General features: G+C 33.5%; 1 protein-coding gene across 3 annotated transcripts; it reads right to left on the reverse strand.

The window, feature by feature from the left end:
• Positions 1-2,656: 2,656 nt before the first annotated feature.
• Positions 2,657-14,197, reverse strand: LOC18056021 (villin-4). Of its 3 annotated transcripts, none has more exons than XM_024177457.1 (24): positions 13,893-14,197; positions 12,033-12,155; positions 11,676-11,775; positions 10,722-10,790; positions 10,410-10,646; positions 10,133-10,310; positions 9,897-10,035; positions 9,187-9,349; positions 8,949-9,096; positions 8,717-8,817; positions 8,058-8,213; positions 7,047-7,115; positions 6,874-6,942; positions 6,638-6,775; positions 5,758-5,886; positions 5,319-5,466; positions 5,162-5,172; positions 4,873-5,013; positions 4,482-4,607; positions 4,338-4,403; positions 3,759-4,083; positions 3,458-3,666; positions 3,203-3,376; positions 2,657-3,080 (listed from the first exon to the last, which is right to left on the reverse strand). In XM_024177457.1, exons 2-23 carry the CDS (start codon positions 12,086-12,088, stop codon positions 3,263-3,265), a joined length of 2,892 nt encoding a protein of 963 aa, XP_024033225.1. In that variant the 5' UTR covers positions 12,089-12,155; positions 13,893-14,197; the 3' UTR covers positions 2,657-3,080; positions 3,203-3,262. The 3 variants fall into 3 exon arrangements, with proteins under 3 accessions (XP_024033225.1, XP_024033224.1, XP_006453315.1); XM_024177456.1 differs by having other exon boundaries at positions 3,183-3,376; XM_006453252.2 differs by lacking the exon at positions 13,893-14,197 and adding an exon at positions 13,379-13,851 and having other exon boundaries at positions 3,183-3,376.
• Positions 14,198-14,837: the final 640 nt, after the last annotated feature.

Below are 14,837 nucleotides of genomic sequence, written 5' to 3' on the forward strand. Positions count from 1 at the left end.
GACATATTTAGATTTAAGATAACAATGCCATGTCTGTTTTCAACCAAAAAGGGGGAAAAAAAAGTAAATGGATTGTTATTAACAAGAGTTTCTCATTAGGGTTTCGATATCATTGGAAAAATAATTTTGGATCGATAATCTCTAGAATGCAGAAATAGCAGTGAACTAATTTAATTGAAAGTTCGGTAGGTGGGCAAAAGTTGTTCAAAGAGAAACAAAAGTTCTTTTTCAAATTTGTTAATTAGAAATAAAAATAATAAGTATGAAACGTACGTGATCTTGCCATTTATTTTTATAGTATTTTGGCTACTTTTAGTTGTTGATAAGAATAAAACGACTTACTTAGAAATTCAGTTTTCATTTTTCCACTTCTGAAATCTAGTTATTTTAGTAGTTGTAATATTTGATCCCTTCATACCAACTCCCGCTAATTACTTTTATACTAATACATATTTTATCCTTTTGTAAAATAATTTAAAAGGATAAACAGCTCTTAAGTGCACTTGCATGATAATTTATATTAATATCTAATTTAGCTATCTGATTTCTTAAATCCTAATTTCTTTTAAACTTTTAAATTATTGACTCTTCTCAAATATTGGATATTCTAATATTGTAATCACGGAAGAAATTAATTTATAGTGCTAAATAGAGGATGATGAAGAAGTATCAACTCTTTTTTAATGGTTATTTGCAACAATGGATAAAACCTTTGAAAAGAAAGAGACAAATTATAGTAATTATGAGATTTTTTTTTCCTTTTAAAAATAGGTTTTATAAGTTTTATTATGATGGATGCTTGGAAAAAAAGATAAAACTTAAAATGAGGGCAAATGATGGCAACTCTTTTTTTAATGGGGTTAACTAAAAAGTGAGGGCTGGTGAGATATAATAAGGGGGGTTCAAATTTCACCACTGTTTTAGAAGAGAGTAAATGTTTGTTTAGTCTCTATGTTTCAACTTAAGTAACCGTTTAGTCCCTATATAAAAAAACATACCTCGAAACACTTATGTTGTTAAATATGTTATACACTTAGGGTCATTTTGGTAATGTTATAACTTTTAAAATAATTATTATTAGTTGTACTGTATAAATTATCAACTGTAAAGAAAATCATTTAAACATTTAGTAAAATTTGAAACAACAATGTAAAGTGGCGATGTCCGGTCTTTTTCTTTTCTTTATTAAATATTTGTATTGATGCTTGATATCAAACACATATAATGATATTTTAGGTAACTTTAGTTTATAAAGTTTAAGCCAATTATTCAATTAATTTCTTTTTTTTTAATTCCTCAAAAATCTCTACTGTGTAAATATATATGATAAAATCAACATAATTAACTAATGATAATCTATTTTCTTATTAGGTCATGTGGATATGCTGCCAAAATTCCATTTTATTCCCTAAGATAGTTACTTAGTTATCCTTTTTCATGTGTTTAAGCCATAAGGAGGCTCATAAATTATTTTTCCAATTTATTTTTTCTTGTGGTACCCTCAATATACTACAATCGGTCGATGTATCCGTTCGATTAATTGCAATGATGAACTTATTGTGCAGTTGTATATGTTTTATCATTAAAAAAAAAAAGGTGTATACAAAGACAAGACAAACCCACAAATGTAAACATAGGGAAAAAAAAAAAAGAATTTGAAAAGTGATGATGATACGCCTTCTTCATGTCGAAGGAATTTGGAGATATTGTTGAGTAATTTGTGTTGCTGATGAGTGCGATAATCAAATGAGTCGATGTTTATATATACAGTGATGAATTATGAGTATTGCCATTTATGATGAGGTTGAAATGATATTAATAATTGAAAACTTTAAATATAAGATAACAATGGCATGTTGTGTTTTTTCAACCGAAAAAAAAGGTTGATGGAATTTTTTTTTTTAATTAGGGTTTATATATCTTTTTAAAAATGATTTGTACAGTCTTTGGAATAAAAGAGTAATCGTAAACGAATTGAGAATATAGAGTACGAGTAAATAAAGTACAATGTAAAAATTTGGTCAAATTTATTAATTAAAAATAAAAAGTGGTCAGTATCAAACATTATTTTGTCATTGGTTGTTATATATATATATATATATGGGTCTTGCTACCGTGCAACCACCACCATCAATCATGTAATAAGTTACATGCTTTTATTTTTGAGATTATTTTACTAACTTTATATGATTAAACCTATTTAAAAAATTATTGAAAGCTCAGGCCCGTCTAAACCCGACCCAACCAGGCCCATTCAAACAGTTTTATAGAAAACTCGGGTCTGCTATCAATTTCAAACCTGCAATTTGCCAGTTTTACTTTTAATACTCGTTTATATGTTCCAATCCAATTCAATTAGTCAATTACCAACTATCATCAATCGTGCAAACTACATGAGAATTTTTGTTGTTGCATATTCTTGGCGATTAAGAGAAATCAAAAGCACTTAATTTCAATTTCCTGTTAACAAAAGTAATTGACAGTTTAGGCAACTGTAATATCAGATAACAAAAGATATTGACAGTTTGGCATTAAAAAAAAAAAAAACTATTTGACGAGAGAAAACATGAGAAATACAAAAACCATCCTCACAAATAGTTGAAACGTAACGAAACTTCGGGTGGAATACAAAATGAAAAAAAAAAAAAAATCACACTTTTTATTGTCAGAAAAAAGAATAAGGGACTAGTCTTTACACTCTGCTGTACACATTTTTCATCCTCAAGTTGAAAAATACAACCTAAAGTGTCTCCAATTCCAAGCCACTAATCACTATACCAAAAATCAATCGCTTAATGAAAAATGAAAATGATATTTTTTTTAAAAAAAATGCAAGTTCACAACCAACCTGCGACCATAAAGAATAAACAAAGCAGCTAACTCAATCAAGATGAATTTAAGCAGGGGGAAAAAAAAAACCAAAAAATGCTAGACATTCAAACCACCGGGTGACGGAAAAAAAAAAAGGAAAAAATCTTTTGTTTTGTCCATCAATCATGAAAACCAGCTTCTTGGGAGCACAAGCAGCTAAAAATGCACTGATGCTGTCCCTTTCACTCCTTAGAAATTGAGTTCACCAACTGCGGGAAGAAAGAACATAGCGCAGGCCAGTTAGAATGACTTGGGAACTGCTATTATGGATATTAAACAAAATATTTTCACAAGGATTTGAAATGATTTACAAGTAAGCTTTCTCTTCCACCTGCAAGGCTGCAACATCAACTGCAGGGAGATGAACACAATGCAGAGGCAACAAGGAGACTCAGAACAACTGAAGAGCCATTTTAAGCTTGTTCTGCTTCCATTTCGGCAATTTATAGAAAGCATCTTTTTTCATTCCAAATTTCTCTCTGAACTCCTCTGATGAAAGATAAGTCTGCATACATTCAATATAAATTCTCAGAATGCCAGTAATGATGTAAAGCGAAAGCAATATAACGCCATTTTGATGTTATACCTCTCGCTTGGTCACATCGATTTCTGTTATGGGATCGGTTGATGTTATCTTCAGGCGTTCATAAGGATAGATGGGGAGACCTTCCTCATCTTCAGCTTCACCCTCCTTCACGTCTTCCTGTATAGTGAGTGATTCTATTCTGCTGCTCATAGAGTTCTCCTTAGAATTCGACTCTGGTTTTGAATTGGCTGGTTCAGGGCTCACTTTAGCTTCATCCATGACAAGAAAATACTTCAATCTCAAGTACATGGTGAATATAGTTATAACTAAATTTCCATTCAGAAATTCAATCAATTCATACCTCTAATAGATTTGGGTATAATAGGCTCTCGTGGAGGTGTTTTTTCAAAAGAAGCAGAGAGAGCGGCTATGGCAGAAGACTTGGGAGCCGATTTTTCAGAATCTGGAGTCACAGATTTCGGGTAGAGCTTTCTAACCATTGGAGGTGGAGTTGAAAGGTTCCTAGCATTAGGGTTCTCAAAATTAGCTGCTAGTGCATTGAAAGCAGGAGACCTGCCCCTCACACGAACCCGGTCGGGGCTGAAAGACATGCTTCTGGAACGCTGTGATTTATCTGGCACACTAGACCTTCCGCTATATGATGCCGGAGTTCTCCTTTTCGGTTTCTGATCATGCATTAGACAGATTAGCAGAGAATTAATACAAATAATTACACCTCATATAAAGGTGGTCAAACAAAAACTGCAGGTTAGAAGTATTTCTTAATATTCCGTCAGGTTGACGTGATGGATAAAACATCCACCGAGAATGTTAGACGTAAAGCAGTATGATAGGATGACATGGAATTCAAGGAGCAAAGTGACAATTCAATATCAAAATGACAAAAAAGTTTAACTGAGAGCATTGAAAGCAATCTTACATCTACAATTGGACTACCACCATTTTTCACTATCGAAAGTTTCCTTTGAAATGAATTTCCATGCATCTGCACCAAGAAAACGTTTAATCCCCAGCAGAGTTAAGAGTTACAGTAATCACTTTATGAAAACTATAAACCAAATACATTAGTCTTTGCCGAGTCCCATGTAAAGAATCGTGTGAAGAATGGTGGCTCACTCCCTTCCAGTACGATATATATTGGAACTTCATGAGGTAAATTCTCCAGAAGAAAATCATGCCCAATAAATTTCTGCAACAGTGACCAGAAATGGATAAGAATGCCTAAGACACTGATAAGGTGTCAAAAACAATAAGAGATGAAATATGCACCGGAAATCATTATCGAGCTAGAGTTAAATTAAACAGGGTCAAGCCGAATGTCATTTCACACGGGTTTGAAGATTAAATAAGAAAAACATGGTACAGACAAAACCATGAGTTTCCAATTTAGAAAAAAATTGATAATCAGAACCAAACTGCTACTATTGATAACGTCTAAGGCTAATTAATCATACCTCCCCAATAGTTAAAGCATGCATTTTACTCTTAGAGTCAACCTGTTGTCCAACCCAGACAAAGATCTCTGAGTGACAATCCAGGATGAATATATCTTCAGTCATCAAATCATCCTGGGTGAAGTTGTAAATCTCTGACACCTGCAATAACAACTTCAAATTTAAGCCATGTTGTACAAGCGAATGAGATTTATGAAAATTACAAGAATATCTTTTACACAATAAATTTTTTGAATAAGCATAACCGAGAATATATTTCAAATTACAAATGCCATTTCTGTCGCATTACCTTCAGATGTCCTGCAGACCAGCATGAATATAAGCAGTGATCATAGCCACAGAAAAAGGAAAGAAAATAAAAATTAGGGACTAAAAATCTATGCTAAAAATAAGATAAAACTGGAAAAGATGGAAATTATAGGATCAACACAAGTATTAGTGCATACCTTTCGAGAATGTGCAAGAAAAAAGATGAGGATCACTTTCAGGCTCCCTTGCAATCTTTTGACTCGGGTATTCAGATTTTCCTTCCAACAACTCCCAAAATTGTTCAGACTCCGCACCTTCCTTTTGTGACTTGCTTTGCAGATTTGGCTGTACAAAATCATTAAGCTGTAAGAAGCATATAATAAAGGACCCCTCGCTCAACAAACAATACATGAGAATCCATAAGGATCTCCTAATGCATATCACACATCATCTTAGAATTCAATTAAGGTACCATAGTCCTAACTCAAATTTAAATCTGAAAGTATTTTCAATATAAAGTGATTAACAAAGGACTTTGACAGTAATATACACATTGCCAGAAAACACTCACAGAGAAATGTCGATAAGTGGAATCAAATTCTTCAAATTTTGCAAACTATTCAAAACATATCATACCTTAATCAGATCCAGTTGTCTCTCAACGAGTTCCTGGTTCTCTGAGCTTGTAAGATTTCCAGACCACGTGAAGACAGTGGAATCATTATGTAATATGTAACAGTATGAAGAATTTAATGATGCCGCAACCTGGTCAAAGTTCAAGGTGAAAAAGAAAAGTTAAATATCATCCTATCTCCAGTACCAGCTTAGGCTCTCAAACATTACAGAACGAAGTTAGAATCATTACAATAATAGCATTCACACATGACTTATACTGCAAATAGTACAATTAGAATCACCATTACCATTTAGGAAAGCAATATAACAAGAATAAAATTAAAATGATTCTTTATGGTGCCTGCACAAAAAGTACTTGTATAAAAAAATAATAATGAACAGAAAAAGTTTTAGTAATGCTGCTGAACAAGGAACAACAAGCAAAACAGTCAGGAGATGTGTTACCAGCAGCTGTAACTGGATACTTCAAACATAAAAACATGATCTCCTAAAATTGTTAACATGAGAAGTGCTTCAATCAAGGATTCGCGCTTTGTCTACAATAAGAAACTGGAAACGGGACTCATAAACTGCTCCTCTCAACCAACGAAAGGTGTATGACACTCACACAACTGACTCTAGAAACTTTTACAGGGCTTCTTCAAATAACAAATGTCTACAACAAAAAGTGTGCCCAATGACAACTTAGCATGAAAGCACAAGTCGCACAAGTGACAAGTAAATGGAAACTTCATCCAAACTGATAAAAGAAAAAGACTGAAAATTATTCAAGCAACCAAGAGAAATGAAAGTTGCACTTTTCACTTCCAAAACAAGAATATAACCATCATTGCAGCTCTTAATTAGTTGTAGAGGTTTAATTGTAGAGAGGATGACATACAGGTTCAACTTGAATTGCTTGCATATTATCGGGTCCTGAACCCTGAATTCGAAATAGTGCAACACCATCCTCTTTGTATGTTTCATCAGGAATTCCCTTCTCTGCAATATAGGTCTTGTATCCATCACTAAGGCCACCCTAACAAAATTCAAATCGGTTGATTTAGAAGTCACTTGAAAATCAGAACTAAAATAAGAATGTTGATGAATATTAACTTTTCAACCGAATTTCCACACCTTAAGAACAATAAAGCTCTGGAAGATTGAAAAGAACTGAATTGGTTCATGTCCTTCATAGATTCGAGCCTAAGGATCAATTGCAACATACATCAGCAAGTAAAATAGAAAGTAGCAAAGACGAATAACTTCATCAACTATAACAAAAGCAATTACTGGGGGATGAAAACTACCTGTACAGGCAGAAACTTCATTGACTCAACCATCTTACTTGCCAGTGAAATGGCAGAAGCCCTGTCATCCTATGTTCAGTAATAAAAACTCAATGAGTGGGTGAAGTAATAAATGTTATTAAAAGAACACATTTTTTACTTGTGTGTAATTTCGTTGTGTCAGTGTGTACTCATACATACATGTGTGTGTGTATTCATATAATCATAAGAGAAAAGAAAATACAGTAACAAGAGAATGGAAGCATTGCTTGATTCAGCAGAAATTGCATGGGAAAACTCAGTACCTTTAGAACTACTCTAATTATGCATCCTAATCTATTGTGCTCATGTTCTTTAGACATTGCCACTATGCCAGAGCCCATGTGAAGACTAAATTTAAAGTAGAAAGTACCTCAATCAAAATTAGCCAGTATCATTTAAACTTTTGAAATTTCGCATAACCCATCATAAGATTAAGCTCTATGCACACTTGATGTTTTAGTTTCTCAGATTATTATCAAAGAATTAGCAATAACCAGTGTCCACCAACAAGTATCAAACACCAGAGAATAGCTTCCAACTCCCAAGTGACAACCATAAAACCGATATTGAGTTACACACAGACCATATCTGAAGAAGAAACACATTGGATAAAAGCAAAGAGTAGATACCATCACGATTAAATTTATTAAACCACTAATTAAGACTGACCGCACATCTCTTCGTACAGCTTTCCTTTAGACTGGTATTCACTGATTTGTTACTGAATTTTGGACTCCTTGACTATTCACAAGCTTGTATAATCAGATACAGACCAAACAATGTGCAGTACCCTACATGCCACTCCTAGTCTAGTTCAATCTTTCATTGTAGTCTAATCCCATCTGCTCTAACAAGATTGGGCCTTCCTTTTGGAGATTCTTTTCAACCCTTAAATGTAGTATAATATGCATATAAAAGGAAGGGGGTGTTGTGGGGAGTAGGAAGGACAAAATACAAAGAAAAAGGTTGGAAAAAAATGTTTAAACATACCTCCACACTCTGCTTCCCAAACCATGTTCCTATAAGGATTTCCTCTTTTTCATCTCCAGGGTATGAATACTGAAAAATATAGCAGTCCCCACTGTATAGTTTAGTCTGGTCAGCACCAGAAAGAAGAACCTTTTCCTGACCATTGACACGCCAAACCTGCACAAACAGGTGGAGAGGAGCAAATCATCATTTATTCTGATGAATAAGTTCGATCTACAGTTTATAAACTACATCACTGAAGGTTCCCAGTAGAGCGGAGGGCAGAATTGCTAACAAATTTAATCTTGGGGAGCAAACAAATTTATATTTCCATTGGATTTCTCAATCACCGAGGAAAAATAAGGAGCTTGAAATGAAACTTGAAGAAAACACATCAATAAATTTTTCACATTTCTTTGATGTTACAAAAACATTTTATACAACGATCCAGCAACATTTCCCTGAAACTCTTTTGATACTTTCCCACAAGTTTATTTTCAGTTTTCTGCACATTTGGTAATAGGCTTACATGGTAATTTTCCTTCCACAGATGGCGTGTGTGTGTGTGTGTGTAATGGTAAAAGGAAAAAGGACTCAAGAGAAGGCCTCCCATCAGGCTAGGTCAAAAGGAAAGCCGGCAGACTGTTATACAATTAGACATTAGATACACAGCTAAGCACCTGCAGATTTCCAGTGCAATCAATGAATGCCTGAGGTTCTTCTTTTACAGGCTCAGCTTTCAACAAGCCCTTGACATTAACCCCCTGACGCTTTAGAAGAGCTACAATGACACGAAGGAAAATGCAATGTTAAGTATAAGACAACAATTACATGATTATGACATTAATGATAATTTCCAGGGAAATTGTTATATCAAGACAACAGCATATGGGCAATGTTTAAGTAACTGACCAGCAACTTTGCCTCTGCCATCTTCAGAAACTGTCACATTAGTTTCTTGAGGCCAGCAATCAAATTTCGATTTAAACATAACTGTTTCAAATCCTTCAATTACACGAATCATGTGAGATTTTGATCGATCAGAGCCTTTGAGTAACTCCTGTTCAGAGGGACCAGAAATAGTATGAAAGTGAGTGATTACTTTTTATCGTGATCAATAGAACATATAGATTGCAGGATCGTGATATACTTCTGCAGCTCCACTTGCACTCTTTCTTTCATCAAGAGAAGTATTTCTCCCCATCCATACAAACACTTCTATCCCACAATCTAGAATGTAGCATTTGTTTGTCTCTAGCAAATCCCTTGTCAAAGAATCACCCCCGACAGGTACTGCTTGACCCTTGTCAACACTTGAAACACAAATATACTTCTGTCAGAACTAAAGCATTATCAGATCTAGTAAATAATTGTCCAAAGGTAACATCATTTTTTAAAATGCCAGATACAGATTGCTATTTAATTTTATCAATTTTCCAACACACACAGTAATAGACATATAGAGAGTCCCCTTTTAATGAGGGATCCCTCATTTTCATAAGACGAGGACCAAGCTAAAGACAGGAAGACACGAACTCTGATGCACTAAAAGACAAAACACACTGCATTGGAGTGTCTGTTTTTATTGTCTTTTAGTTGGGTCCTCATTTATTAAAATGAGGGAATCCCTAATTGGATAGTTATTTGATAGATAGATAGATAGTTTTTCGGTTATATTTGTAATTAAATCATATCAGAGAATTTAACAGCAAAAATTTATGTAGAAGAAACATGCACATCCATTCATATGTGTAGCAAATTCTATTAAATAGCAACTTATAAATCAACTTATACATAACAGAGATATGTTTGCAGCCGATCAGCCTAAGATTGCAGTAAATGAATCGAAATGTTGGTTACCTGTATAACTTAGTAGAATGAGAATGAACAATATTATTATTCTCCTCACTGATTGTCATTTTCCTTGGAAGTGGAGCAAAGCCACCAAAGAAGCCCCAAAATTCACCAGCTTCAGCATCAGCCATCAATTTTCCATCCTCTAAATAGAGAGCAAGAAATTAGACTCAAGTCATTCAAATATCAATTTGAACTTCCTAAATTATGATTCAAACATTGTAATTAATGTATTGACTTACCAACAACAGCTACCTCACATTTTCCATCATGATAAGTATCTTTAATGTACTGTACAACTTCAAGAGCCTTTGCCCTCTCTTGAATAGACGAATTTGAACCATTAAATTGAAAAATCTTAGACTGAGTATCAAGTATAAATATATCATCATGGTTGAGCGACGATCGAGAAAAAGGAACCTATCACCAAAAAAGATCATTTCATGAAGCAAACGCATACACTCACTCATTGTTCAGAATCATCCCTCATAAGACAAGAAGCTAGGTCCTTAGACTTACCTCTTTTACATGAATAACATGCTTTCCTCTGCAGACAAACAAACGTATTTTATGTTCTTCAGCCTCAGCTCTTTTAAATCCAGATGCAATCCCACCTTCCTGAGGTATTATACATGGTTTAAAATAAGATAGGAACTTCTCAGTTTCATGACCCTGTACTTCACGATACTGAACAGCACGTCCTCCAAGAGCTGCATCTAGTTCAACTGTCTTGATGGCAGCAGTACCAGCTTCATCCTATGTTAACAGAAATGTGGTTAAAAACCAAATACACCATGATACTTTAGTATTAAGTACTAAATAAGGACTAACCTGCGAGGTATCTTTACCAAGCCAATAGTGGATATCATGACGTAAGGCACCACTTTTTGATGCAGTTGTCTACACGGGAGAAAGTAAAAGAACATGATTGGTTGAGAGTAACTAGGAAGCAAACGTGGTGAAGTCTACAAGCTTAATCCTCTTAAATTAACCTATCCCAAACAACTAATTTACAGGTATAGTCTGAAACACAGACACATCGGAAGAGAAAAGAAAAAAGGTCTATTTATGAAACTAGTACAGTTTGTGGAAACGAGCACACATTAGCGACAAGTAAAAACGTAAAATTAATTTGATATCAACAAGGATAAATATAATTTTTGGTTATCAATATAGGTTAGCTCCAGCATATTAGCAGGAGATTTTATTAAGTATAAAGATAAAATAATTCACGACAGCATTTCATATTAGCGTCTCAAATCTAAAGCCACCAAACATGATTTGGATGTAACTGCAATAAAACAAAGACTTACTGCAAGCTATTGCGCAATTGTCAAACAAAATGATATCTTAGATGACTAAGAAGCAGGTGTGACAGCCATATCTAGTAAAATGAGAAATAAAACAGTTTCTAATGATGGATGGCACCTCAGGCAGCTGAAAATCTTAATGTGGTACATGACACTTATGTTGTAGTTTGAATCTAATGTATTTGTTTTCAGAAGATGCAGTTAAGACGAAATTCAAACAAGCAGCAATGCTCACAGTATGTTAAACATTCAAAATTGACCTATTCGACAGCTTTTGGTAGTTAAAAGAGAGCTCTTAAATTAACCATGTAATAGATATATGAAAGAGAGTGCAAAAAACAGATTTTGAGTATATACAATTCGTACTACGGTCCCCTTAAGATAACAGTAAACAAGATTAAGTTCATATTGTTTTGGAAGCCAATCACAGCATGTAGATATGCAAGGAAACTGGAATGTAAATCAAATAACTTACCTTTAAAATCACATAGGAATCCCCAGTAAAAAATTTCCCATGAGAGGACTTTGGTACAAGAACAGGCTTAAAATTTTCAATGCGCCATATTTCAATTCCACTGTATATTGTCAAGGAAAAACTGCACATGCATGATTGATTCAATACCATATGTCAAGATAGACAGCAGCAGCATGCAGCTGCAGCTATATTGCAGGAATCATTTGAATTATTTTCCGTCTGCTACTTTATATGTAGCATAATTTTAAAAAAAAATTGAAACTTTCAGAATATTATATTAAAAAAAAGTAGACTGAAATTAGGGGTTATGATAAAATTCCAAAAAGATGCTGCATGTTTCAGAAGAGAAAAGGATACGCTTTTTGCCCAGCTCCTTGGAAAGCTGAATCTAAATCTCGCATAGAAACAGACATGACGTTCTGGCAGAATCAACAACTTGATTTCCCCCCACTTTGACTAGGAGATGTGAATAGAAGCACCCTAAAAATGATTGCACAATTACTTATTAGATGAGGAAAAAGGAAACAGAAACAGCAAACCATTTCATGGGAATGAGTCTAAAGATGGAAGACATAATGCCAACTAGAATTTATTTGCTCATATTTCCTCTTGCTTTTCTGGATAATCACACGACTTTTTCTACATGGAAGTATACTTCTTAGAATACTTTTAGCAAACAATCACGGAAAGGTCTTAGACTTCAAAAAAATATTTGCAATCTTATCTTTTATTTGTCAGTTTGTGTACCTTCCTTGCATGTCGAACAAAGAACTGCAGCATAATTTAGTTCGATTCAATTATCCCTGTTCCAAACCATCCACTTATACAAACCTACAAAGTCACATTACAGGAGGCTCTAAAAGGATTCACAATCAAAATTTCCTTATAATCCAATAATTCTTTGATTCCAGGCCAGAGTTAAATTCTTCTTCATATTTTTGTACTCAGCAAAGCACTAGAGAACTACATTATCAGCGGGCTAGACATTACAACCAACCCTAGGAGCAACACTTGAAATCAACTTAGGCAGTAAACTTAGCACCTTACGGGTTCCCAATGGACTCAATTTATTATCTACTGTCTCAGCCAATTCCATTAAAACTGATTAATTTGTGCCCACTAGAACAAGGCCTTCCGTTAAGGTCTGTGCAACCGTAATCACTTTAATGTCCAGGCAAGCTCACATGGCAGCATAACAGTCAGCAACTAACACAGTAAATGAAACATACAGAAAGCGCAAACAACTGGCACAAATATAAACTACCCTGAAAGTCAAGAATATGAATTATCCTTATTTGTATGTCTACGTATGCATGCAAGCAACATATTTTATTTAACATAATGAGGCTTATATATCTAAAATATGAAATTTACAATCCCAAGTTATTTTCAAAACCCGAAAAACGAAAACACTTGCATCGAAATTCTCATAAACAAACAAGCTGAAAAACAGGGCAACTGGGTATTAAGATCAATAAAACTTCAATCCCAACAAATCAGATCAAGTTTTTCAGTACAATCAACACATAGTATAAAAATCAAAACCATTCATCAAACTTTCCTTCAGCTTGAATAATCTAAAAACACCCCATATGTCCATTTCTCTTATCGAATTCAACAAAACGAAACAAAAACGACAGCAAAAGCCAAAAAAAAAAAAAAAAAACCCAGATACACAAAAATATAAAAGATTCGAGCTTTACCTGAAATTCAGAAAAAAAAAAAAAAACAGCGGCAACCCAGATCCAGTTTTTGACAGAAAAATAAATGTAGAACGAATTCTTTTTTGACGAAAAAGGTGATGATTGAAAAATAAAGGTGACAGCAGTGAAGGAAGGAAAATATAGTGGGGCTTTGAAGCTAAAGAAGGAAGAAGGAAAAAAGTTAGAGAGAGAGAGTCGAGTTGGAGGGAAGAATGATGAATGCCAGGCGTGCTTATCACTAACGGCAACCAAAAAGCTCACCCCACAACGTCACATGAACTGTTATTTTGCATTTTAATAATAATCATAATCACCAATAATAATGCTTAATTACTGATTTTTTCCATTTTTTTCCCTTTTTTGTTTCTTGTAATCAATCTCGTCATATTTGTTGGAATTGGGAGTAAAATTGAATGAAGGCAAAGAGTTACAGCAATTATGACTGTTGGGTTTTGGTTAGGAAAGTAAAATCAGATAAAAAAAAATGTCAAAAAATTTGAAAAGAAAAAGTTACCTTTTATGGCTTTATCAGGAATCAAAGTCACTTACAGGTAGAATTTGCTGTCTTGTCTTTTTTTTTTTTTTTAATTTAATTTTGTTGTTTTTGAGATGGTATTTTTCCAGATTTGAATGTAGAAATCAGAAATGGGTGTCCATTTTTTTTTTTTCAGTGAATGAGAAATTTTTTTTTCATAACAGAAAAAAAAATTATGGTTGGTGATTAAGAAAGCTGACTACCGCTTTGTGAGGATCGGACTATGGACAACAAGAGAGAGAAATACGAAACAAACTCAGAAAAGTCGGTCACCGGCCATCATTCATGCATTGCCAGAAAGGTAAATATTGTGGGGGCTTCCCTTCCGTCATAGGCCCACTTTAATCACCCAAATTACATGTAATATTACCATTATTACCAATGAAATATTAGACTATATAATGTTTGTCGTAATCGATCTTATTTAAAATTGAGGTATTGTACTTTAAAAAATATAAATATTATAAAAAAATTATTATTATAAAATAAATTTTAATAATTTATGGTAAATATAAATTTAAATAATAATTTTGATAAAATTATTAAAATTATAATAAATTTTATATTATATAAGTGAAAAATCATATCAACATATTTTTTTAAAATACAACAATTAATGTTTACCAAATATTTTAATATTGTACATTTTAAACTACAACAGTCAAACCCCAATCCCAAATGCACCCTTACAAGTTTGTGAGTACAATAATCAAAGTATTATATCCAACAAAAATTTAGTGCTTTTATTTTTTAAATACATCGATTTGTTATAAATATTATCTACTTTGGTATTCGTTATAGTATATTTTTGTTTCGCTTGAATTTCATAACCCATTGTAGGTTTTGTTGTTTACACTTCAAAAAGTTCATTAGATATTTAAATTATAGTCAAGATTCTCATCCACAAGGATTGTGGAGTGTGTA

Source organism: Citrus clementina, unplaced genomic scaffold, assembly GCF_000493195.1.
Source record: "Citrus clementina cultivar Clemenules unplaced genomic scaffold, Citrus_clementina_v1.0 scaffold_1, whole genome shotgun sequence".
NCBI lineage: Eukaryota > Viridiplantae > Streptophyta > Magnoliopsida > Sapindales > Rutaceae > Citrus > Citrus x clementina.

Bases quoted from the DNA above. Each gene is read 5' to 3' on its own strand.
- LOC18056021 (XM_024177457.1), bottom strand. From the start codon at position 12,088: ATGTCTGTTTCTATGCGAGATTTAGATTCAGCTTTCCAAGGAGCTGGG. The intron at 10,791-11,675 runs GTAAGTTATTTG...TCTCCCGTGTAG, and splicing joins ATTCCTATGTGATTTTAAAG to ACAACTGCATCAAAAAGTGG. The intron at 4,084-4,337 runs GTAAGATTGCTT...ATGCATGATCAG, and splicing joins GTGGTAGTCCAATTGTAGAT to AAACCGAAAAGGAGAACTCC.